Source organism: Prionailurus viverrinus, chromosome C1, assembly GCF_022837055.1.
Source record: "Prionailurus viverrinus isolate Anna chromosome C1, UM_Priviv_1.0, whole genome shotgun sequence".
Taxonomy (NCBI): domain Eukaryota; kingdom Metazoa; phylum Chordata; class Mammalia; order Carnivora; family Felidae; genus Prionailurus; species Prionailurus viverrinus.
Window position 1 is genome coordinate 62,554,272 of NC_062568.1, and position 26,903 is coordinate 62,581,174.

Here is a 26,903-nt window from a genome sequence, read left to right on the forward strand (position 1 = left end):
ATTTTTAATGTTTATTTATTTTTGAGAGAGAGAGAGCTGAGGAGGGGCAGAGAGATAGAGGGAAACACAGAACCCGAAGCAGGCTCCAGGCTCTGAGCTGTCAGCACAGAGCCTGACGTGGGGCTCAAACCCACGAACTGTGAGATCATGACCTGAGCCGAAGTCCGGTGCTCGACCGACTAAGCCACCCAGGCGCCCCTATCTATCAGTGTTGTTCTAATTGTCTTTGTTACTGTACAGATACTAAGGTTTCACCACTGGTGAAATTGTCTTCTGAGAACCCGTATTCCTGGTAATTCTCTTGGTAATTTCAAAATTTAAGGATCCTAAATTTCAAAGTTTCCACAGCTTGTGTTAGTACATAAGCCACAGGCATCCAGTGAACATTTACTGCACTGTAGAATCAAGGTATTCTTTCAGGGCGAATCCCACATTAAACATGAGACACATAATCAAGTGCCACTCAACACCACTATTTATTTAGTGTCATAAATATTCCTCAGTGCATTTCCACCTAACAATTTTGGCTACACTTCTAGAAAAATTTTGCTTCAGTTCCCCTTGAAATGAGGGTCTGAAGAATGATTCTTCCAATGAAGTTTGTATGTGAATGGGAACAACCACACAGATGGTCTGAAAGAATACACAGTTCACTTCTAGGAACCTGCCACTCAGAAAGCCCATAGTCACTGGGTCCAGGCACAGCAGCATAGCTAAAAACGGATGGGAACCATCTGCTGAGAATTTCTCATGTGGAAACTTGCCCCGAGATGTTTGAGTTTTCAACAAAACCTCAAAACCACAAACCTTCCCAAGCTCAGTGGGGATCTACGCTCTAAAACTGCTTTCTTGGGATTCCAAAAGTCACAAAACTCACAAAGTCTCTGAGGTGATAATCAAAACACTTGATGATCATTACAATTCTGAAAGCACTGTGCCATCCAGGGGTAAGACGGTTTTATTTCTACCAAATGCTGGCGTATCTTTAAAACATGGCTTGCTACGAAAACGCAATTTGTGTAAGCTAATAATATCTTTACCTGGTGTGGAGAAGAAAACCTCTTTTCATATGTCAGCCTGCTTCCTTCTAAGGAAAAACGGAAACCTTTTCTTCTTATGCTGTCTTCGGATTCCGATTTGCGGACTCCGTCTTCTTTGTCTTCTTCTCCAGACTGTTCTTTCTGCTTCTTTTTCTTCCTTCTGTTTTTCAGCTCTTTTTCACTCTTGGAGCTCAACTTTGATGCTACTGAAGAACTCTCTGAGAAAACGCCTATCCCGCCGGCACCACTGAACTCTCTTGATTCAGCAGATGCTGCCGCAGCTGCTGCCTGGAAGGGCATGTGGTAAATGGTAGTTGCATACAAACCTTGCAAAACTCTATCCATGTTTACTGCTTAATTTACTTTTAGTATCATGAATACGATCTTGAAAAACAATTCTCCAATCTGGTCCATATGTTGGAAAACAATGCATTGTCAGTAGACCAATTAAAGAATTAAAGTCAATAGACACGTGGAAGATGATACATGTAACTTTGATGGAAACTTTCAAGCTCTGGCCTCTCCATATGCTCTCTAATTATTCAATAATATGAGCAAGACGTTCAACTATCATAACAGTTTTCTATGACTTAACCACTAGTTTAAGAAGGAAAGAATTCAAGAATTAAAGGTTTCCTATTTCAACCTGATCCATCACACTTCCACTTGACAGTCACTTTTGGCACCCTTCTAAATTAGTGAATTTAGTTCAACCAAATATTTTTATTTTAATAAAATCTCCCCCCTCTCTCACTTGAGTATTTCACTAAGAAATGTACAACAAAAACACGTTACAGATCATATGTAAGGGAATCCCAGATCATGGCCTCTGAATGAATTTCTAAATTATAACAGCACAGTTTTTGGAAAGATATGGTATTCTATGTTGCTGCTGTTACCCCAGTATATTTTATCTATCTGACCTTTATTAAATATTTAGGAGACTCAGTATTAAAACGTAACTATAGTTAAGATCCAAGAAAATCCAAAAATAGGCAATTGGATTAGCTAATGCCATTAGGTCAAGGAAATATAATTTGGAGCAATTCTTGCCTTATTCTGAAGTCTTATCAAGTCCAAATTAAATCATTTTTACAGGATAGGAGGCAAAGCATGTAGTGATTTACTGTATTTATACACCAGCATTTTTCTTATGCAATCCATAAACTTGCATTAAGCACCCTTCAAATAAAAAATAAATATTAAATAGGTCTTTGTTTTTTCAGATGCTAGGAAATAATCTTCTCAGCTTGACTCTGGTTTTCTGACCTTTCCCACTTCTAGTGACACTAATGAAGAAGTAACTAGAACAAATTCCTCTTCCCTAGAAACATTAAGGAAATGCTTTGATTGACAGCATGTAGGTTTAAGTACTTTGTGAGCTTGAGCAAAAGAGGAGTCACAAGGGAGAAAAAAAAAGTCAACAAAGCAATTATAAATTCTCCATGTGTTGATGCCATCAGATTGACAGTAATCATCAACATAAAATAATAATCTCCTAAAAACCTAACAGGCTTTTAACACCAAACACATATGACATGTTTCAAATGTCACTTTTATCCACTACTGATTTTGTGTACTAAATGCCACTGTCCTCACCGGTGTGGTCAGAGGACTGAGATCAACAAGCACAAAAGGGCTCTATGCTTGCTAACTATACCTGAGCTTCCTCTTGTTGCTTTTTTAACTGTTCGAGCATCTGTTGAAATTCAGCTTCTTTCTGTTCAGCTTCCTCGAGGGTTGCCTGATTCTGTTCCTCGTAGGCCATGGCCACCACAGCCAGGATTAAATTTATCAGGTAGAATGAGCCCAAGAAAATGACCAGCACAAAAAATATCATGTATGTTTTCCCAGCAGCACGTAGTGTCTGCAAAAATGTAAGAGATATTTATGAAATTTTATATAGATGTTACAGCTTTTATAGCAATTCTCTTGATCTCAGTATTTCATGCCTCCCAGAAGAATCATTTTATCTGTTCTCACCAGTTGGTAAAGGTTCTCCCAGAAGTCTTGAGTCATGAGACGAAATAAGGACAAGAAAGCCCAACTAAAGGTGTCAAAGCTTGTATAGCCATAGTTGGGGTTTCTACCAGCCTTCACACAGATGTATCCTTCTGGGCATTGGCTGTAATTAGATTAAAAGAAAGTCAGGACTGAAAGTCTGCAGGCTGACTTCCCTGTTTTTATAGACGCCAATATCTATTTTATATGACACTAGGGAAAACGGATTTCTCTCAACTTATCCAGCACTTAACCCACTACTATGTGGGCTGATTTACATAATAACAGAATATATTAAGACTCTTTGTGGATTACTCTGTGATTCCTAATTGTCATTATATTTACCATGTCTCCATATAAAAGCAATCACATCATGATTAATATCTTCTGGGACTTACAGACATGATCAGAAAAATAAGCCTACAGGGAAAAATTGATTTTCACTGAAGATATCTAGAGGCAGAGTGACTCTGTGTGTGTGTATGTGTGTGTGTGTGTGTGTGTGTGTGTGTGTGTGAGTAGGGAAAAGGGGTGATGGAAGGATGGATGAGGGCACATGGAGAGGAGGGAATGACTCTGCATATTGAAGATTTCATAGTTATGTCCTTAATGATTAAGCCAAACCTGGACTCAATATTGTGCCTGACGCTTCTGGGCTACATGATCTCGGGTAAATTTCCTAACTTTGCTAATCTTCAGGCACCTCATTTATAAAAAAGGGCTAATAATCGAAATTGCCTTGTAAATAATTTTTTTTAACATTTATTTACTTTTGAGACAGAGAGAGACAGAGCATGAACGGGGGAGGGTCAGAGAGAGAGAGGGAGACACAGAATCGGAAACAGGCTCCAGGCTCTGAGCTGTCAGCACAGAGCCCGACTCAGGGCTCGAACTCATGAGCCGTGAGATCATGACCTGAGCCGAAGTCGGACGCTTAACTGACTGAGCCACCCAGGTGCCCCAGAAATTGCCTTGTAAATATATAAGCATTGAATAAGATATCATATGTAAAGCACTTAGTATTACAGACAAGGAATTAAAATTAGTTTGTTTTACTTATCACTGGGATTTGGAGATAAAGGCAGCACAATATTTATCATATGAGTCAAATGTAAAGCCATTGGAAATTTTGCTACAGGTATTAATTATTCATAGCCACAATATCATCTTCCATTGAAAAAACATTAGAATTCTTTTGTGATTCTAAATTCTTGGGAAATAGGGGAAGGTAATTATTTCTATGAATCTTCCTCGGCTTTAGCTCCAAGGGCAATACTTCTTTTTTTTAAATTTTTTAAAATGTTTTTTTATTTGGGGGAAATAGAGAGACAGAGTGGGGGAGGGGCAGAGAGAGAGACACAGAATCTGAAAGCAGGCTCCAGGCTCTGAGCCTGTCAGCACACAGCCTCATGAGGGGCTCCAACCCACAAAGTGTGGGATCATGACCTGGGCCGAAGTCAGACGCTCAACGGACTGAGCCACCCAGGCGCCCCCCAAGTGCAATACTTCTTAATAACAAATATTCACACATCAATCATAATAATCAAAAGCACATATTGAGTGCTATAATAACTATTTATTCGCTAATCCATTTAATTCTCATAGCAATTCTATTATACTAACCATTTATCACATGAAGAAACTAAGGCACAGAGAGGGTATATGTTATTTGGCGGAGTCAGGCTTGAATCCATGCAAACTTCCCAGTCTATGCTCTTAACCACTTTGCTAAAAGATGCTCGACATACACTCACCATGACTCAGATACTGTCATTATCTTCAGAGATCTTACATCTGAAGCCATGGAGACTACATTAGCATATAAAAAATATCACACTTACAAAAGTACATGCTTATGAATTCCATTAACTTAATCTTCTAATACATATGTACTGCTTTTTCAATTTTCCATTTAACTAATTTGGAAGATTAGCTGTGACCTAGTATGGAAAAATAATTGCCGCATATGAGTGTGTGAAGGAGGTGAGAATCCACACTTATTTCAGCTATTTTGAGAATCAGCATGAAGTAGAATTTATGGAGGGCCCTGAATGAGGAGTGAGCGAGGGCTGGGTGGGTGGGAGGTGGCGAGTTATTGAGGCTGATGGAGCAGTGTGGACTGAAACTCAATATGAAACATCACTTACCCTGCATCCGAGCTGTTGCCACAAAGCAGAGCGTCATTTTGCCCTTCCAAAAAATAGAAGTGACCTATTTAAAGAGGGAGGAATTGAAAGAATCATTAAAAAAGCCCTCAAAACACTTCAGCCATTGTGTTTAGGTAATAAACCTTACAATTTTTTCAACCATAATGAAATGGATAAAATAATAAATATGTATACGGGCTGAATGAAAATATTTCAGTAATAACTGAATACTAAACAAATACCAAAATACAAAGTCTTCAATTAAATAAATGTTTAGAAAATGTTTAAAAATAATTTGGGGCTGGGGGAACGAATAACTATCATAATATTCTCATATCAGCATTTATTGCAAATATAAACTCAAATTGCTTGGGATGGTTAAAAAAAAAAAAGAGTTGCCAAATTAAGGCTGGTTGGCACAAAAAGTGAGAGAAAGGGATGCCTTGTTGTTCTGAAGTGCTTCCATGCAAGTAAAATTTTACTTTATAAGTACTTTTTTTCCTGGAATCGAAATAGATTCAGACATTTTTTTTTCCTCCCAGTTTTAAGTTAATTTCCTGTGAAAAGTGGCTTAGGTGTTTTTTCTTTCTATGATGCTCTATATAAGTATTGTGTTTTGGATTTTGGCATGATTACTGTCTTTCAAAGGAACAGAATAAACTTGTTTCTTTGAAGATATATAATTTTCTAAGTATATCTAATTTCTATTCTTTTTTTAAAAAAATTAAAATGTTTATTTATTTTTGAGAGAGAGAGTGCAAGCAGGGAAGGGACAAGGCGGGGGGGGGGGGGGCGGGGAACAGAACATCTGAAGTGGGTTATGCCCTGAAAGCTTGAGCAAGCCCCATGCAAGGCTCGAACTCATGAACTGCAAGATCATGACCTGAGCCAAAGTGGGACCCTCAGCCGACTGAGCCACCCAGGTGCTCCTATCTAATTTCTATTCTTAGGGAATACCTATATATAACCTCAATAATTTGCAAAGATGATCTTATAAAACATGCACATACATAAACATACATATTTACATATTCTCATACAAAAGCACACCAACACAGAAACATTAAAACACATACATGTACCCCACAAAAAATTTATTGTATTTAGGACTACTTAAAGCCTATGTTGAAGGAATACCCTAACATATTATGCAGGGAAACCTGGGTCATAGTTTTGTAAAACGTTTTAGACTTCACCTCACAATATGTACCAAAAAATATTTCCAGATTTTTAAAGATTGAAGATTTAAAAACAAGTCCATTAATTTAATATATAAGCTTTGTAAGTGTTTTTTTATGTAGAATATATGGGGGGCTGCTTTACATGCAGAATATCTAAATGAATAGTTTTACGATCTCTGAACTAAGAAGCATTTTCTAAACTTAAGTAGAGAAAACTGAAAACAAATTTGATGACTATATTGCTAGAAGTGAAAATCACTTAAATATCAAAAACAAGTAATAAGATGAAAAAGAAACTATATTTGCCAAAGAAGACAAAATGCTAATGTGCTTGATAAATGAAAGAATTCATGTGAATTCTCCAAAATATACTATCACTTGATGAACTGAGTAAAAAAATCAACAGGTAATTCACATTTTATGAAATATATAACTTGCTAATGATACTAATAAACAAAGTTTAAAAATTCTACTGCAATTAAAATTAAGGAACAAGAAGATACACTTTTCTTGCTACCAAAGGGTTTTAAAATACAGTCACAGTCAATATTAAGGGGAGTTCAGTAAGGTGACCACTGTGTAAGGAGTTTACAGTGGTATGATCTCTTCTGAGAGCAATTTGACACTCTGTCTCCATAGCCTTAATCTGGTTATACCCTATGACACTGCCTTTCCCCGCCCTCCCCCTTCCCCAATATTCTATTAATAGAAGTTTATCTGAAGGAAACAATCAAGAAAAGAGAAAAGATTTATGTGCAAATATTGTTATTGTGCTGTTATTATAATATTAATAAATAGGAAACCCCATAAATAATATTTAAAATTTTTTATTTATCCAATGAATCTTAATTTCTGTGATAGAAATCTTCATAAGAATATTTACTCTTAAAAGATGAATATAATTTGGGAAAGGATAAAATTTCACATGGTTCTAAAAACCATGAAGGATACCTTAGAACAAGTATCCCAGTGGAATAGTGATAATCTAAGGACCAATGGAAATTGGCTAGCTAATTGTATATGGAGAGGGAGGGACTTGGACATCCAAATGACAGAGAGGCTGGCTTCAATGATAAGAAATTATATTGAAATATATGATATTGTATGTTTATTCTGATGTCCATCCCTAAATATAATCAAACTATACTGATAAACAACTCTAAAACAATGACTGACACCAAAAGGATAAATTGGAATAACAGAAGTTGGGTGTGAGTTTATGCTTTCCTATTATCAATAAGCGAATGGCTGGATTGGGGTTGCTTAAATTTCTGATGAGTACAAAAATTTAGATTTTCATCTCGGTGAGTGACTTCTCTATTTTCAGGCATATCATATGCACGCAATACATATAATGAGTCAACTGAATAGGGCCAGATTATTTTTCCCCAGTCTTCTTAACAATGCACTTAAGCACAATACACTGAATAGTTCAAACTACTGGTTTATTTACTACGTGACTGAAAACTCCTGATTAATGCCTAGCCAATATTTTTTTTGTTTATGCAACATAAAATTGTATTGCTTTCCACACTGGTTTAGGAAAAGATACATTTTCGAGTGGTAACTTTGATCATACTGATTGATAAGATAGGTAAGGGGAAAAAAGCAGTAAAATATCATTATCGTATCATATCATAAATATCATTTGATTTCTGTATTGCATGTGTTATCTAAATTGGTTAAGCCATTTGGTTTACATTAAAATGGAGACAATTTCTCCTATATGTATTTTTTAATATTTAAAGGACTAAACAACTTAATGGTTAAAAGTATATCTTACTTTTATCCTCAATGTATTCATCCCAGTTAAACATGCTCACTGTCCTATTGAAAGTGGTACCATTCCCATCCAATGAGTTATTAAAGAAGGAAGTGATGTTTATTTCAAAGGATGAATTATCTGGGGGCCATTGCAAACATTTATTCCGCAGGTTGCCCATAAACAGCTGTAGTCCTATTAGTGCAAACACGCTCAGACAGAACACGGTCAGAATCATTACATCAGAGAGCTTCTTCACTGACTGGATCAGGGCCCCTACAATGGTCTTCAGGCCTATGAATAAAATCAAAGGGAGGAATTTAAATATACTATTCAATAGCTACTTTACCGACAAAAACATCATGAGCTTGTCCTGGAAAATAAAAATGTCATGCAGAATGCCAACAACATTAGTTTAATGTTTGTGATTGAATAAGATTTTCATGAAAAGCCTGCTAGCTGGTGAAAATGAATGAAAGCAGAACTTGTATGTCCATTAGAAAACCGTGAATGGAAATGAACCAAAAGTGTATTTCCAAATACCCCTCAGAGCAAAAGAAATGATTTTATTATTCATGCTTAAACACCAACCTTGTGTAAATATTTTGCTTTTATTTGCAGATGTCTTACTCCCTAACCTCTTATTGATTTTAGAAAAATCTATATGAATAGAGTAGTAAGAAATCATGAAGTAAATGGATTATGAGGTTACATATTTGTGAATTCTGCAAGCTGGAATATGGGTTAAAAAAGGAAGACATCTGAAAACTGAGCCCCATGCAGCACTCATGCTATCTCTCACTCTTTCATTTATCTGCAGATAAGATAATCACCAGTTTTGGACCTAAATGGTCAAATTTGCATGAGTCTGAATGCCTCATAGTTTAGCTTCTATGCGGAAAGCTTGACGTTACGGGATGCAAACCATGTAGCCTGTTACTGCAAATGCCTCATGCAAAAACTTGTTAAACTCAAAGGCTGATTTAGAACGGTCTTAAAGAAAGCAAGAAGTAAAAAAGCAAAGAATCAAATCCATCCAAAATATGATGTCCTGATTCTTGCGTTTTTACATATTGATTTGCAACATCTGACAACAAAAGGCTATGCACAAAAGCTGTGATTGTAGTGCCAATGCAGCTAAAGTCAGCCTCGGTGTTTAACCTAGCTCTCACCTGGAATGACTGAAATTGTTTTCAGTGCTCGGAGAACTCTGAATGTTCTCAACGCTGAGACATTGCCCAGGTCCACAAACTCTGTCACATATCTGTAATAGGGAGTTCACACACAACACAATAACAAAACACAAGAAACAGTTGGAGATATAAGGGGCCTACCACCTTATACCAGTTTCTTCTTACCTGGAATTACAGAAATAGTTTTCAAAGCTCTCAAGACTCTGAAAGTTCGAAGAGCTGAAACATTGCCTAGGTTTACAAATTCTGTTACATACCTGTAGAATTAAATCAGAGTTATTCAGAATTTAGGGAAATCTAAGTCTATGTTGGTCTTTCATCAAGACCTTTTCAACTTCAATGAGTGTTGGCATCAGATTTCCCAATTAAGAGAAAAAGGGTGTTGTCTTCAATCATAGTCTATGTTACTTCGGAAATTTTATTACTCTACAGTGCAAACTGAATCAAAAGTTAGATAATTTACTACTAGATTCCTAATTTCTCCAAAGTGCATAATTGATTAGAAGAAAAATATTCTAAATTCCCATGATAACTAAGAAAAATGCTTGATCTGTCAATGGAAGCCACCAAGGAGAAATACAGCATGGGCTCCCATCAGTGATTTATTATTCCAGGATGGAAAATGTATTAAGATACTTACGCAAAAGTAATGACTGTGAAATCCAACCAATTCCATGGATCCCGCAGAAATGTGAAATCTTCTAAACAAAATCCCCTTGCAAGTATTTTTATAAGTGATTCAAAAGTATAAATTCCTGTAAAGGTGTACCTGAGAGGAAATAGCCAAGCCCACATTAAAGATCTAGTATGTAATTTACATGTACATGTTTTAAAGGAAACTTAACAAAAAAAAAATTAGAAGCTTTCAGATGGGTCTATACTAGTCTCCCAATGATGTAAGAAGCTTAAGTAGAGTTTAAGGCAAAAGAAACATTACATTCTGAGAGACATTCTCATTGACTATAAGTAAATAAGTATTGTATTTGCTACATGAACTAATTTGAGGGCCCAAATAATATGCTTCTTTTCTTCCCCAAATAATATGGTTCTATAGGACGGTACCTGAAATACTCTAGCTTTGAGTCTGATTTAAGCAAATAGGTATTAACCCCCAAATTAATGAAGCACTGCATTTCATAAAATATGCATCATTTAGAGCCATGACATATATACTGATAAAACATAGAAAAGTGATAGCCATGACAAAAAGAACATACAAACTAGGCATAATTTTTACCATTGGCTATTAGTAATCACTGATGACATTCAGAAGGGTATGAGACTCACAAGGAAGATAAAGGGCTGCAAATATTGGCAGTTGAACAAGTGCAGTAATTTGAGCTAATGAATGAGCCACTGCAAGCTTTGCCCTATGGGAAAGTCGTGGTTGAAATGAACTTTGAATCATTGTTTAAACTTGTCTGGTTAGGAGTAGCTAGTATGATTTGCTAAAGAAAATGATGGGGTCTCAAGATCGTAATTTAAAATACAAGGGTTGACAATACTGAAAAATATTTTTTATTTTCTACTTACTCCACATTCTTTGTCCAGTCTGGAGGGTTACTCATGGTCATAAATACACAGTTGGTAAGAATGGTGCACATAATGAGCACATTGAATAAAGTAGAAGAGTATTGTCAAGGAAGACAAAGATCAATGGGAAATCTCACTCTTATGCCCCACCTTGCCTTTTACACCATGAAGTTTAGAACTTTTATGCTCTTATTATTTTATTCTTCAGTTCATCTTTTCCATTTCTGTAATTCAACAACCACATATTTAGGCCATGTCAGGCCAAGTCATCAACTATTTTGAGGCCATTTAGGTGTTTTTAATAATTGAGAATAAAGATTTGGGTTCACCGGTAAATAATTTATCAATTTAAGGTTTTTTTTTTAAATGACAGACTCAACAACTGAACTGCAAGTTCAGCATGTCTGTAAATCCCGACAAAAATTCAACAAAAGAATTTAAGTGATGAATTAAATGCATTATAATTCCATTAAAAGGATCATTTTGGCAGAATGCCTTTAATAAGATCCTTTCTGAGTGGAGGGTATAAGTGCTCATAAAATTCTGAACAGTAAGAAAAGGTGCTTGGTATTAGTGATGGCATTTCTTGGGTTTGTAATTGTGGCCAAATGACTTATTGAACCTAATAGTTGGTTCAATTCTCTATAAAAGTGAGAAAAAAATAACCATTTCACAGGATTGCTATGAGGATTAGTTAAAATATGCAAAAGCTCCTACACTTAATGTGCTCAATAAATTACTTTCCTAACTTCCTGAATCATAAAGAACACTACTTATAACATCTGGTTTGTGTCACTGTACCCACTTGGCCTTTGTAGACATAGCCAATGTCTTTCACTTTCCTTTACACTGAAAAACAACAACAAAAACTATGCGAAAATATTCAGTAATCAATTAAAATGACTTTCATATATAATAAAAAGCACAAGAAAGATTCAGTTGTAATTATGCAAAACAACAACCTTTATTGATGTAAACTTAAACACAGTGATAAAAATCCCCGAGATTGAATAAATGCTATTCGTAACCCTAATTACTTGTAATTTTTATTATACATTTTCACATTACTGACACATAACAAAATAGTAACATGATTTTAAGTGCAGTAAAATGCGCCAGTGAGTAGTCAATGTTGCATTAATCTATAATGGAAGTTTCTTTGCACCTACAACTGCCTTAAGTCAAAGCAAGAATTCATTTTTTGCTTTTACTAACAGTGATATAAGGCACATGCTTAATTCTCAGCTTGTTCAAATGCATCCACATGCAAACAGTCCTAAGTGAACGATGTCGATCAGCCACGTGAGGGCACTACAACCTAGAGAACACTAAGAAACACCATCTCGAAGAAACCTATTTTTCCTTAATTGCTAAAAATAAACAAAAAATAAGATAAAATTGAAGATGATTCGCTATTAGTATATACAGCCAGAAGACCTTCTGTGTCTGCTGGCCTGCAAGGTTCTACAAGAGAAAATAACTCCCTTTGGCAGATCGGCACCATTCTAAATGCATGATTCTGAACCTCAACAGTCCTCTACACAGTCCTGCATTTCTCCACTTAGCTCCATCTCCTACCCTCTGCAAAGACAATTTCATTTCATTCATTCTCCAATTCAAACATTCTCCAATCCCCTCTGACCTCCAACCCTCTTCCTTCCCTCCCCACCTGAAGCTGATGTCCTTATCTCTGACTTCACTGAGAGAAAAGATAGACTGCCATATCTCTACTTTCCACCCCTGAGTTGATAAACTCTGGAGGTTTTTGGACTTATCCTTTCTTCTTTCCTGTTTCAACAGGGAATGTTTTCAATTCCCCCCACTCATACTCTGGACATCTTCTTCCTTTCCAGAATACTTCAGAAATCTCTCATCTTTTCTCTTACCTTCATTATCTCCCACACTAGTGGGGGCTTCTTATCAACATAAACTTGCTTGAGCCTCTCTTGTCTTGGGGGAGGGCAGACTTTCTTGTAATCCCAAATCTTTTTTAACTGCTTACCGCCTTAACTTTTCTGGATTTCACAGCCAAACTTCTTGAAAAAGCAGTTTATCTTTTTTCCCCCTCATGCATCCGTACCATTCTTAGCTGACTAGCTTTTCTTTCTAACGATGGCAGACTCTGCATGTTTTGCCACTAAAAACAAAAGGGCAATTTTGAGTTCTTATTTGATTTGCTTTCTCAGCAGTATTCAGCAAGGAAGATTCTTACCTTTTTCATGTTTTCTTCCCTTCTCTTTCATGAGGTCCTAATCCTCTGGTTTCCTTAGGCCTCAAGGGCAACAATTTCTTTGTATCCTTTGAAATGTTGCAATTTCCTTTTGAGAAGGAGAAGGGTATCTCGGCCATTTCTCCCCTCTCCTTTATTCATCCTAGTAGAGTTCATCAACCCACAGAGCTTCAAGGGCCATTTATGTACACACCGTCTCGACTGTTTCTCTCCAGTTTAGGCCTTTCTTCTGAACTCTACACAACCAAGTGTTCAAATGACATCTGCACTGCATATCTCATTAATATTTCAAAATAATTACAAGATTTTGGGTTCTAAAACTGGACTAAAAATATCTTTTCATAGTGCCTTTCCCCCTCCACCACCCCACCCAGGACTGCACCTTTGATTCCCTGCATCTTATAAAATATCCCATGATCTAGCCAGAATCTAGAAACAATCTTGGATTCTTCTCTCTCCCTAGACCTCTACATCCAATTTAGCACCAAGTACCATCAACTCTATCTGCTATCACTGAATTCAGTGCACTTTTGCATCCCCATATCACTACAAAGTCAAGTGCTCACCAAGTGTGACTGAGATTACTGCAGTTTCCTCCAAACTAGTCTCTCTGAACCCACGTTTAGTTCCTTTCAATCCATTCTGCATACTGTGCCAAAATGACCCATGTAAATGCAATTCAGATAATTTTAATAGCTTTCCACTATTCTTGGGATGATGATCAAATGTTTTAACACAGTCTAGGTTCTAGAAGGTCCAGCCCTTGTCTATTCCTCTAATTTTGTATTCTTTACTCTTTTTAAAAAATGTTTATTTTGAGGGAGAGAGAAAGCCTGTGCACATGCACATTGGGGAGGGGCAGAGAAAGAGGGAGAGACAGAATCCCAAGCTGGTCCTGCCTGTCAGCAAAGAGCTGGACACGAGGCTTGATCTCACAAATGGTGAGATCATGACCGGAGCCGAAATCGAGAGTTGGACGCTTAACTGACTGAGCTACCCAGGTGCCCCTGTATTCTTTACTCTTGATTTCACTCTGCCAAGTCCTGTATTACTGTAATTGTTTTAGATCATCTAATGTAATATTCTCATTCTCAAAGAAGGGTCTTTGCAAACGCCACCTCTTCTGCCAGGAAATGTTCTCTCCCGCACTATAGCCAACTCATACTTGTTCTTCAGTACTCATTTTAAAAATGATTTTTGGTAGAAATTTATTCACCATAGTACCTCACCTGTTTAGGTCTACCAGTTGTATATCCCTGTAGCATCTTTTACTAGTCTTGCAATGACTAATTTTAATGCTGGTCTTTTCTTCTACTACATTGCCAGTTTTGGGAGGGCAGATACCATGTCTGTACTGTTCGCCACTATATGCTTGCCATTTTGCACAGTCTGACACACAGTTGACGCACAGTTGACTATTGAATGAAATAAATTTTGCAACTCATTTATTACTAAACGGAATAACAGTTTTCCTTTCTAATGATTTTCGATGATGTATTGATTGACATGGGATAAAAATACAGCATGAAATCTGTCTTCAAATATATTGAGTACAAAAGTCTCTACACTTTTTTTTTTGAAAGAAAGGACAGAAGGCAAACACAAGGTAGAAATTAACAGCCTCGTGGTATTTATGTCACATAATAACCTGAGCCATGGTTTTATGACCCTTAAAAAATATGTACCCTTTTTTTTAAGCTAAGCAAGATTCACTTTTTTTTAAAGTTTATTTATTTATTGAGAGAGAAAGCGTGAATGAGTGAGGGAGGGGCAGGGAGGGAGAGAGAGAGGGAATCCCAAGCAGGATCCTCACTGCCAGTGCAAAGTCCAGTGTGGGGCTCGAACCCATGAACCATGAGATTATGACCTGAGCCAAAACCAAGAGTCAGATGCTTAACCGGGTGAGCCACCCAGGTGCCCCTATTTACTCTTTAAAATGGTAGAATTTAGTTAAATAATGAAGTAAAATATATATTTCAATATTAACAAATAATAGAAATGATTATTGTCCCATAAGTCACAATTAATAAAGCATTTATACTCAAACAGGAATTTTCCACATTACCTGACTATCCTTTTAATAATAAAAAATACATTTAAGTTAGAGATCCTGAGAGACACTAAGGAAAGGAAAGGAAATAAAACTATTTTGCTTTAAAAAAATTTTTTGTTAACGTTTATTTATTTTTGAGACAGAGAGAGACAGAGCATGAACAGGGGAGGGGCAGAGAGAGAGGGAGACACAGAATCTGAAACAGGCTCCAGGCTCTGAGCTGTCAGCACAGAGCCGGACTCGGGGCTCAAACTCATGGACCGTGAGATCATGACCTGAGCCAAAGTCGGACGCTTAACCGACCAAGCCACCCAGGCGCCCCGTAAACTATTTTGCTTTTAAAACAAAAGATAACTAGATTTAGGTTTTCTGCTTTTGATTTAATAGGTATCTCTAAATAGGGTGTGTCATTATTCATCAATTTTAAAAAATCACTATGGACTAATTTTATCAGTCACATACTTTTAAAATTCTTGGAATTTGGTGAGTGACTTTTTGTAGGGTTTCAGATAATCATAATAAATATACAGATACGAAAAAAATGTAGGTATGGGTTTTGCATTGGTGATACCACACATTGAAAAAGTATAGAAACTCCACATCAAGGGGGCTTTCAAGGGGCAAGAACTAGTAACAAAACCTGTAAATCTTGTATTATTTTCTAAATATACAGGCCAAGACATCAACTAGAGTATATTTTTCAAAACAACAATGTATCCCAAAACAATATTTCCTTAAGAGCTTTGGAATATAAAATAAAATGGAAGCAGACTAACCTTATATAATTTCAGGGAAAAAGGAGTTTTTACATCTATTAATTTATTATTAAAAAAATTTTTTTTAATGTTTATTTATTTTTGACAGAGAGAGACAGAGCATGAGCGTGGGAGGGGCAAAGAGAGAGGGGGACACAGAATCTGAAGCAGGCTCCAGGCTCCTAGCTGTCAGCACAGAGCCCGATGCGGGGCTGGATCTCATGAACCTCAAGATCATGATCTGAGCTCAAGTCAGATGCTTAACTGACTGAGCCACCCAGGCACCCCTCTATTAATTTATTTATACCTTGATGAAAATGTGTTAATCTTTGATTTGATTGATATTAACCTGTCAGTTGGCAAATATAAAATATTTTCTGTGTGTATATGATTAAATGAAACTTCAAGTCTCTACTGAAGATGGTTTATGTAGCCTTTGACATGGAACCTGAATATTTAAAATATTGACATCGCTACCCTCAGTTCTGTGTAGATAGGATGGAGTAACATGATCTTTAAAGCAATGAAAGATGGACCAGATGCTTCCTTTACCAACCACATGGGCTCCAGCAAGTTAATTCTGTGAAGATCAGTTTTCTTACATAAATATAGTCTTAATACTTCCCTTAGAAGATACAATTATTTTTATTACTAGTAATCATTTTTTATTAAATCATTCTATTATTCCTCTTTTAGTGTTTTTTTAAGCTGATATTTGAGAAAGAGAGAGAGAAAGAGAGAGAGAACGCGGGCGCTTGAGTGGGGGAGGGGCAGAGAGACAGAGACAGAATCTGAAGCAGGGCCCAGGCTCCAAGCTGCAAGCATAGAGCCAGATGTGGGACTCAAACCCATGAGCAGTGGGATCATGACCTGAGCTGAAGTCGGATGCTTAACTGACTGAGCCACCCAGGCGACCCATTTTTTTTTTTTTGCTTTTTGTTGTTGTTGTTGTTATTCTTAAAGAAGGGAAAGACATAGTTTGTGAGTCTGTTCAGGGACTTTGTAATGTTATATAATATCTGGAGAAGTTGCAGAGGAATGTTTAACTCTAAACTAGAGGGAGAAAACAATTTGATGTCAGAGTTTTGTTTTGTTTTCTTTTTTTTTAACATAAAAGTGGAAAATTCAGAGCAGAGTAGGAGAGGCCTCTTTCTACATATCAGTGCATATTTCTAGCCCAGCAGAAATATTGACAAAATGTCACATATATACTTTTAACTCTTGATTTGTTTCATTCTATGATTAACCATCTCCTTAACTATGTGATAATGGGTGGTAACTTTTGAGCATCACAAGCAGGGGAAATGGAAATCATGTTTCCTCCCCTCCTCTCCTACAGATCTACCTAGTTCTTTGCATGGAAAACCATAACATTTTTTATTTCTACATAAATAGCATATAATTTTTGAATGAGCTGAAAAGTCTACTTGTTAGTTAATGAATTAGCCACTGAGAATAACCTTTGGAATGCATACAGACAGCAATATTGGCAATGAATCTAGTACGTTATACCTGAGAGTCTTCTGTTAGGTGGAAAATGCAAAGGGCACCCGGCTGAGAGTCAGAAGACCTGGTCTGAAGTTTTAGCTCTGTCACTGATATAAAATATAGGCTTAGAAAGGGAGCAAATGTGTCTGGGGACTCAATTAAATTGTCTGCAAAATGAGAAGGTTGAAACCAATCAGATTGTGTTTTAGTCACTTACAGCTCCAAACTCTGGTGCTATATGAACATTTTGTTTGCAAAGTGAAGCTGGGAGCGAGTAGTGATTTATACAGTATTCTTTGTGGAATTCTTTAGGCAGTATGAGAGTTTTCCTTTACTAATCTTGCAGTAGTTACTGCTTGGATGGTAGCTACTGCAACCAAAATAGCTATCATAGCAACCACACATCAAGTACCTACTATGTGCTCGTCATGAGGCCAGGTACTTATCATATATTTTATTAGCATTAATGTATGAATTTTGACTACAATTTTATAAATTGAGGAACTGAGATTCAAAACAGTTGTAATAACTTGGCCCAAGGTCATAAAGCAATAGGTAAATTTCTGAGGCGGGGTCTGAATCCAGGTTTTCTGATACCGACAGCTATTTTTCATTTTCTTACTCTGTGTGAATCACCAGCAGTCTACACTAGCTGTGTGATTTGGAGTGTCACAGGTCGCTGGCATGACTTTACATACCATGTGAATACTGCTGTCTCCTGCAGTTTTATCTCCAGCCCAGCCCTCTTCTGAACTCCAGACTTACATATCCATCTATGTACTCAACTCCTCCACTGACTAATAGCCATCTCAAAAATATATTCACGTCTAATCCAACTGCTCAGAAAATCCTGTTAGCCCTTCTGAAAAACACATCCAAGTTTGATGCCATTCTGCCACCCTCATGGTTTCTACCATAGACTAAGCCATCAGCATCCCTTGCCTTCATCATGGCAGAAGGCCCCCAATCTGTCTTCTTTCCCTCCACGTAGTCTGCTCTCCATGCGGCAGCTAGAGTGGTATTTATAAAATGTGAGTCAGATCATGATATTCTTCTGCTGGAAATCCTTCAGCCATCACTCTGCATCTCCTTCAAAGCGAAGTTGGTGTTCTCATCATGTTCTACAGCTGCAGCTCCTGCTCTCCACTCTCACTGACTTCGTCTCCTACTACACCCTGCCTTTCCCACTCTGTCCCAGCCACTCTGGACTCCTTGATGATTCTTGAACATACCAGGTGCATTTCTATCTTCATACTTGGCCTTCATATTTGCTATTCTCCTTACACTTACCTTTCCCCTACATTTCCATTTCTCACTGTCTCCCTTCCTTTGAATCTCTACTCAGATGCTCTATTTTTAGAGAGGACTTCCCTGGTCATATGATCTAAAACAGTACCTTACCATTCTTCTGTTTTTATACAGCTTTATTTTTCTTAATATCACTTATCACTAGCTGACATATGATCTAGCTCTCAAACACACACATATACACAAATGTAGCTACACTAATGCAGGAACTTGGTTTTGTTCAGTATTGCATCCCAATGCCAGAAGAACACCTGCCATATAGTAGGTACTTAAAAAATATTTTCAAATGAACAAACAAATGAGTAACAAATGAAAAATAAAAGGGAATAAGCATACGTAGCCAAAATAATAAAAACTAACATGAAACACATTTCTGACAAGAATTTTAGGAATATGGATTTTTTAAAACGTGTTTATGATCTAGAAACTATAACCATATTTTATTTAACTATCAAAACAATATATTAGGCATATCAAAAGCATTTTCAGTTTTTAAAATACACCCTGGCGCAAATATAGTAAGCATAAGTATAACTTCTCATTCTGCCAAAGTCAAGAAACAAAGCTAATTTGATATGCAACAGCTTCTAATGAAGATAACAGCTCTTTAAGAAACAAGACAGGTTTTTCTTCGGAAATAGAGATATTAGTCTAGGCTCAAAATACAATTTTCTTTATTGTGAATGGGCACTTTCTTGTTTAGAAGTTAATGATAATAAATACACAAATGACCTCTTAACTGTGCCCAAACCCACCATCACCATCTCCAAGCATTTTTACCTTACAGCAAAAGGCATGTGCTTGAAGTCAGAAAACCAGGATTTGAGCAGAGGGCTTCTGTTGTGAAGAATAAAAGACAAAATCACTAACCGAATCACTTGCAAACACTACAGTATTATATACATCAAAGTTTACTAGGCTTTCCTATCAAGTATGTCACTGTCATCAAAAGACTGAAGAACTTATCTTAGACTATTAGTACACTTGCCTTTTCTTTTCTTCTATCTGTACTCCAAGATGAGACATGTGAAATATAGTATTTTTATTCAGGTAATTAGAGATTTTAAAGAGTCTACCTTTTTCTACATTGGAAGACATTTGTGGCTTATCAGCCATTTATAAGCTTCTTATCGTTCACTTTAGCAAATCTCATAAATTTACCTGGCTACCTTCACATTGCAATTCACATCACTGCAGTCCTCTGAACAACTCTGCCCCGGGGTTTTGTTTCTTCAAGGAAGCTGGTGCAAACCCTCAAATTCAAGTTGTGTCTTGATTCCCAGAGAGCCAGAGAGCCCCCACTATAATCTATGTCCTCAATGCCCAGATTCTCTGATTGAAATTTCTTTCTTTCTTTTTTCTTTTTCCTGATTGAAACTTCTATAACTGCCCTTGTCCTCTACCACCAGGAGTCTCTTTTCTCAAAGGGTCTTAAATTAGGACTCACGGGTTCCCTAAGTTCATAGAAGTTTTTGGAGTTAGATGATGGCTTTCATGACATTTTCAAAGAAATACATGATCTCCACACAAAATGGTTAAAACAAAAACTGATTTTTTTCTTTAATATTGGGCTTTCTTAATTCTGTCTCCTCACTCAGGTTCAGGACAAAATCAATTTTTTCTCATCTATTCAAACCCTCCAGTTTGTTACTTGTTTTGCATATAATTCTCCAACCTCTGCTTCATGAGTCACTTATTTATTCAACACTTATTCTCCCAGTATCTAGTTTTAACACAGCATTAGACATAAGTTTGAGTTTTCACATAAGTTCATATAAAAATGTTTATATAAAGGGCATATAGTTATTTAAAAATATAATAAATAATTTATGGAAAGGTTTATTTAGTGCAAAGATTACAAATACCCAAAACATAATAATAGACCATGGCTTATAATTCAGGAGACCCAAATCTAATAGTAACTTTATTATTAATTTCTTTCTTTTTTTAATGTTTATTTATTTAGTTTTGAGAGAGAGAATGCAATAGCAGGGGACGGGCAGAGAGAGAGGATGACAGAGAATCTGAAGCAGACTCCGTACTGCCAACGTAGAGCCCAACGTGGGGCTCAAACTCACAAATCATGAAATCATGACCTGAGCTGAAGTTGGACACTTAAATGATTGAGTCACCCAGGCACCCCTTTTTATTCATTTCTAATGCTAACTCATAGATCTTTATCCCCCATACCATTGGGTTCTCTTTCTTGAAAAACAAGTAAGGAAATATTGCTTTAGATAATTCACAAAAAAAGTATTAAGTCTTAAAGCTTTTCAGATTAAAATATGTTGATGTCTATGCAAAGGACATAGGGGAAGAAGGGGAATGAACTAGATGTTAAAAGGAGACTAAATTCTAAAATGCTGTGCTTTTGAAAACATCATTTACCACACTGCCAGTCAAGTCCCCAGGACATGATTTACAGCCCTCCCACCCAGAACTGAAACGAGTTTCCTGTACCAAGTTTATCCTATCTTCAGAATTCCTTACCTTATCTATTTCAAACATTTTCTCAGCCTACTGGGGGTAGCGAGCTTTCACATCGAAAGCCTTATCATGTCATGGACTCTTTCTAAAGAAGAAATAACATTAAAAGTTGCTCTGAGACTCTGCTTAGATTTCCGTTTCCCTTTCAGGAATCTTACCTCTGGTTCCTGATGTGTATCAATCCTTATCCCAAGGTTTAAGTGTTCTTCCTGTAAAAGTCCCTGCCTGGCATAGCCCAAGTCTTCCAAATCTTTGCCTCCTGGTTTTCTCAGGGCTGGCTATCAGTCAGACCACTATCCCTCACCTAAAATAAAACCTCTCATTCACAACTACTCTATTTAACTTCATATTACCATCTCCCACCAAGGTGTCATCAATCTCATTTCTAGAAGTAGTGACTTCAATAAGGAGAATGAAGAATAAAATGAGGATGTATATGGGTTGACAGACAATAAGCCTTTGGAGAGACAAAATTGTAGCAGGACATGTGACTTGAATAAAACATGGCAGCAAGTGAGAAAAAGAAAAAAAGAAAGGGAGAAAGAAAGAAAGAAAGAAAGAAAGAAAGAAGAAATAAAGGGAAGGGAAAAAAAAGGAAAGGAAAGGAAAGAAAGAAAGAAAGAAAGAAAAAAGAAGATCAGTGGGATGCTGTTGGGGAAAATTTTTGGAGATATATTTGAAAGGCTAGTGTGTATACAGTTACAATTATAAACATTTACTAACTCAAAGTTTTCAAGTGCTGAAATAAAAAGCAGAAAGTAGTACAACTCAGACCAAAAAGATATAAAATTGTTCCATTCAGATTATGTATATAGTTTCCAAATGTGAAAGCAGTAAGGAAAATTAGCTCATGGAGGTTACCCATTGCCTACCATTGTAAAATATGAAGACTTATAAAATGAGAGCCTTGCAACATGATCAACATTAATGAAGAAGTCTTGGATGTAACAAGTAATTTAGAAGGACACAGAGGAGTAGAGAAGAAAGATGTAGTAAGTTGGGGAGAGGCGAACTTCAAGAAGATGAGGAAAACAGGTTCACTTACCTATGATCCCATTTGCAATATGCTAACTGTTGAGTAAGAGGAAAGAAAAAAAGAGCACATCATGTTGCCAACCACACATATTTAAAAAAAAGATTCCCAGCTCAATAATTCAGTCAAAGAACAAAATCATATAAGCAACTGTTTGAAAAAGGATATGAATGTACCAAAATCTTAATAGCTAGTTTTCTAATGGGGTTGAAGGGAGTTAAAATGTACAGGGCAGGAGTGGCACTGAATCGAGAGATTGCTTTCCCTTTATTCAATACTATAAATGTCTGAAAAAGAAAACACAACATATAAGGCAGAATTTAGGATCTTAGTATTAAAATTAAGAACGTTTAAGGAAAAAGGTGAGACCATTATTTAAAATTTTGCATTATAAAATACTATAGTAATACACTATCAACATGCAACACGATGATAGGTGCTTTTTCTGAGCACTATTAACTTTCCTAAATTTGGTAAGTGATCCGAGCATTTAAAAGAGAAAAAAAAATGTAGTCGATGCCATAGGAATTCTTAGCATCCTTATCAAGTTTTGATAGCAGTATTTTAAAACCATATTTATAATTCGCAAAAAGCATGAAAATGGGGCTTTGATTACTTCTTAATTTTGATAACAATTTTCATGAAAACTTCAGAGTTTTCCAGGTGTGTTTTTGGATGAGATTCTTTTGGGGGTACTTAAGTCACCTACTATTATTTCTTCTGCAGAGAGCCATCGGAAGGGCAAAGTCTATGGTATGAAGGCATAATCCTGCTGATGACCAAAATAACTTACTTAGAGGTTGAGATTGTAAAAATGAATTTAGATACTGCTCCTGGAAATTAATATAATATAATATAATATAATATAATATAATATAATATAATAACATAACCCTTGTTTTCACTTTTTGCTTCATTGTACCGTAAGCTGAATAGACTTTTTGCCCTTCCTCAGTTATCAACTACATGATGCTTCTTTAGTTCTGTTTTGTCCCGGGAATGTAGGTTCAGATGAGTGCTTCCAAAAGACTTGTAGGATAATGGGTCCATTACATGCTCAAGCCCACTCAGCATCCTAGTGATACTTCAGACAGAGGGGAAGAGGCACATCATTCTTTACCAGACATCTGTGTGACTAGCCCAGAGCCAGTTAGGAAGTGGGGGAAGTAAAGACAACGTGTCTAAAAACTCACTTTCTTATTGATATAGTACGGGTCCAGGTCCTCCAAGGGCTCTGACACCATCTCTGGAGGGATGTCTCCATAAATAAATGGCAAAGATTTCCCTGCTTCCAAGTCACTGTTTGGCTTTGGGCCATTTTCATCATCCTCATCCTTACGCTCTTGTTTGGGTCTCTTAGCTTTCTCTTCTGCAATGCGTTGTTCAATAGCAGCAAGGGATTCCCTGGTAAAGAAGCGGAAGCTGTCAGGTCCTGGTGGTACCAGCACTGACTGTGCCATCTTTTCATCCTGCTCCTTTAATCACTGTTTAGCTCCTTGCATAAAAAAGTGCTATGGAAACGAGAGAGAGAAAGAGAGAGAGAGAAAGAGAGAGAGAGAAGCAACAGTCATTAGGATAAAAGGTAACTGTGACAATTACATGATACAGAGATAAAATATATAAACCAATCTGTCTGTAATATTTACTAAGGAAGCTGTATTTGGCATTCAGGGGATTCTCATGCACGCATTCATTTGCTTGCATGGAGATCTGTCTTCCACATCCAGTAGATGTCTATGAGGTAATCTAGTCTCCCACTCCCAAAATGTTTTAAGTGAAAATATCCAATTTCGAGCTCAGAAATGGAGGATACTGGTTTGTGCTTGCTGTTTCACTTGTATGAATATTTTGGCAGCCATCTTTTTCAGCATCCTTTCTGAAAAAAAATATCAGAGATCCAGAACAACAGATGAATAATCACCCAAAATTATAGAACCTGGGCTATGCAAGGATCTTGCATGTATCTCTCCATTTTTTTCCATGTTCCCTTTGGCCTACTTTTCCACCTTTAATAGCTTATTCAAAATCAACGCACCTGGTAAAGAGCTCTGGAAATCCTGAAATGCCAGGCTATGGAAACATAGGTAGATACTGCTTGAAAGCAAAGGAACAGGAAGGAGCGGGGGATGCCCGATTGCATTTGGAACTGCTCGGAAGCTGCACAGGAAGGGATCCAGCTCCTGCCAAACCGGGCAGGAAGTCATCCACGTCAGAGGTCTGGATCTTGGACCCCCCAGGCTTAGCAACCTGCTGCTAACTAGTATAATTGCTTCTTAAATTAACAAATTTGCAACACCTTAGGAAATACTGTAGAAATAGTTCATTTTCTCAAATAGTGCCCATTTCATAAAAATCTCAATAGCAGATTTGGACTGGAAAAAATAACAAGTGTAAAATAGTTTATCTTTTAAACAAACTCCTATTTTGTTGGTCTTTGCAATAACATAAATGGAGGTTTACTGTATTCTAATTTTATTTTACTAGACTAACATATATAACTTAACAGAGCACACCAATCATTCCGAATGTTATCTCTGAACCAGTGGCAAGAGTTTCTATGATTTTTGAAATCATACAACCAAAATCTTAACTCCTGAATGCCATCTGTATATGCTCACTTACCTATTTTTCCTTCCTTTTAAAATATCCATCCATTTTAACCCCCATCCTACAGCAATGAGAATTGCCATTTAATTATATGAAGTGCATTTTCTAAGAGTAAATGTATTAATATCCAGAGCATTTCTGTAGCATATGCCAAATCAAACAGGGAAATTTAAAATAACATAAGCTACTGTACCGTTTCTACTTTTTTTTTTGAAGTAGAGTAGGACCTTTCAGCCACCAGCTAGCAGACTGCTCTCTCAGTATCACACTATCTCCAAAACATCTCTATTTTACCTCACCCATCCCCAGAGACCCTCATGCCTCAACAGACATAAGCATGAAGAAGGTCCATGCATACTCCATGGAGGAAACTGCCATGCCTGTATGCTCTAATAGAAGAGACATGCTAAAACATGCAGCCAGCAGCTTCAAAATGAAAGTGGTCCTCTGCAGATTCCCCCAAGGATTGTACTGTAAAGGTAGAGAAGCATCACAGAGAATAAGCATAATAAGAATATTAAAACATTACCCCTGCAGAATCTTTTACACTCAGAGTTTGGGATTGATAAGCTGGCACCAAGAAGACTGCAGCTAAAATTCCATCATTCTTTTTTTCTTTTTTTCATTTTCTTTCTTTCTTTCTTTCTTTCTTTTTTTTTTTTTTTTTTTTTTTTTAAATTCTCCTTCAAAGACCACACCTAACTTCCTGTAAAAGGATTCTGGTAACTGAAGTAAGAACAGGCATTTCCTGTTTGGGGACTACAAAATGGCGTTATTATAACTACCACTAGAGGGCGGGGGAACTGTGAAGAGAGAAACCTCTCTCCGTGTACTCCGTGTACGTACACAGAGCCGTGTGTTTGAAGCCGCCCAAATTTTTCACTAATGGGAGTTTTGATCTTCCACAGGCTCTTAGAACGAAACGTTAAGACTTTGCTGATTTCAAAAATTAATTTTGCTAACAGATTAAGTTTCTGTTCATGCTTTTAATTTCATATGCCAGAAATCATTCCATCAATACAAATAATTGAAATTAAGAGTAAAAAGAGAAAGTAAATGATGAACGTTAAAAATAAAAACTCATAAAACAGCAATTATATCAATGAAAGTCTTACGGACAGTGGAATTTAACATTAGCCTTAGCCCCAGAGTATCTGATATCCAATATAGTGCTTTGCTAACTCAACAAAGAGATGGTCTTTGTGCTATACAAATAAAGTTTCTGTTGAAATGAAATTACCTTAATGGGACATCAACCTTATTTTATCTATGATTTTAGTGGCTGAAAAGCAGCCAGAAGAAAACTGAACAGCTAGTGAAATCCTAAATGCCAGTCTTTCAATTAATGACATAGTGATGATTGAGGGCTTACTATCTGCCAGTGACTGACTGGGCAAACATGTCTGAATATATGGTATCACTTCATCCTTCCCACATCCTATCAAATATATTCTTTCACTATCCTGATTTGAAAACTGAAGAAAGGCAGTACACCGTGGGTAGAAAAAGTCACCTAAGATCATGAATTCAGGATTCAAACTCAAAGTCTGACACCAAAAATCTGTGAACTTTATTTAGTCATAAAAAGAAACACCTGCTCATGCAATTAAAGCCTGAAATAAAGATTTAAATAAAAATTAGGCGGTGGTACCAATTATATCCAGAAACGGTCCTAATTAAATCAAGATATTTTCTAGGTTCATCATTTTCATTAGAAAATGTATTTGTTGGAAACAAGCAAGGAGAAGATAGAGCCAAAAAGAATTTTTTAGTTACTCTAGCAAGTCTCTTTTGGTTACAAGAGACAAAAGAGTGACTCAAACTGGCTGGAGAAAAGAAAGAAGGAAGGAAGGAAGGAAGGAAGGAAGGAAGGAAGGAGGAAGAAGGAAGGAAGAAAGAAGGAAGGAAGGGAGGAAAGGAGGAAGGGAGAGAGATGGAGGGAGGCAGGGAGGAAGGGAAGAAGGAAGGAAGGAAGGAAGGAAGGAAGGAAGGAAGGGAGAGAGAAAGGAAAGAGGAAGGAAGGAAAGAAAGGAGGGAGAGAGGGAGGAAAGGAGAGAAGGAAGGAAGGAAGGAAAGAAGAAAGAA

The 26,903-nt window shown here is 36.8% G+C and overlaps 1 protein-coding gene across 1 annotated transcript in view; it reads right to left on the reverse strand.

Moving 5' to 3' along the window:
• The window catches only part of LOC125172503 (sodium channel protein type 2 subunit alpha-like), an 87,879-nt gene extending 62,489 nt beyond the window's left edge, over positions 1 to 25,390 (reverse strand). The window contains exons 1-11 of the mRNA XM_047870696.1: positions 25,348 to 25,390; positions 23,405 to 23,722; positions 22,380 to 22,498; positions 10,858 to 10,947; positions 9,965 to 10,093; positions 9,490 to 9,581; positions 8,153 to 8,425; positions 5,189 to 5,252; positions 3,024 to 3,165; positions 2,701 to 2,907; positions 1,041 to 1,328 (exon numbers count right to left, since the gene is read on the reverse strand). Coding sequence (XP_047726652.1) covers positions 1,041 to 1,328; positions 2,701 to 2,907; positions 3,024 to 3,165; positions 5,189 to 5,252; positions 8,153 to 8,425; positions 9,490 to 9,581; positions 9,965 to 10,093; positions 10,858 to 10,947; positions 22,380 to 22,498; positions 23,405 to 23,671 — 1,671 coding nt within the window. The 5' untranslated portion in view covers positions 23,672 to 23,722; positions 25,348 to 25,390. The remainder of the gene's footprint in view (positions 1 to 1,040; positions 1,329 to 2,700; positions 2,908 to 3,023; positions 3,166 to 5,188; positions 5,253 to 8,152; positions 8,426 to 9,489; positions 9,582 to 9,964; positions 10,094 to 10,857; positions 10,948 to 22,379; positions 22,499 to 23,404; positions 23,723 to 25,347) is intronic.
• Between the last annotated feature and the right edge of the window lie 1,513 nt (positions 25,391 to 26,903).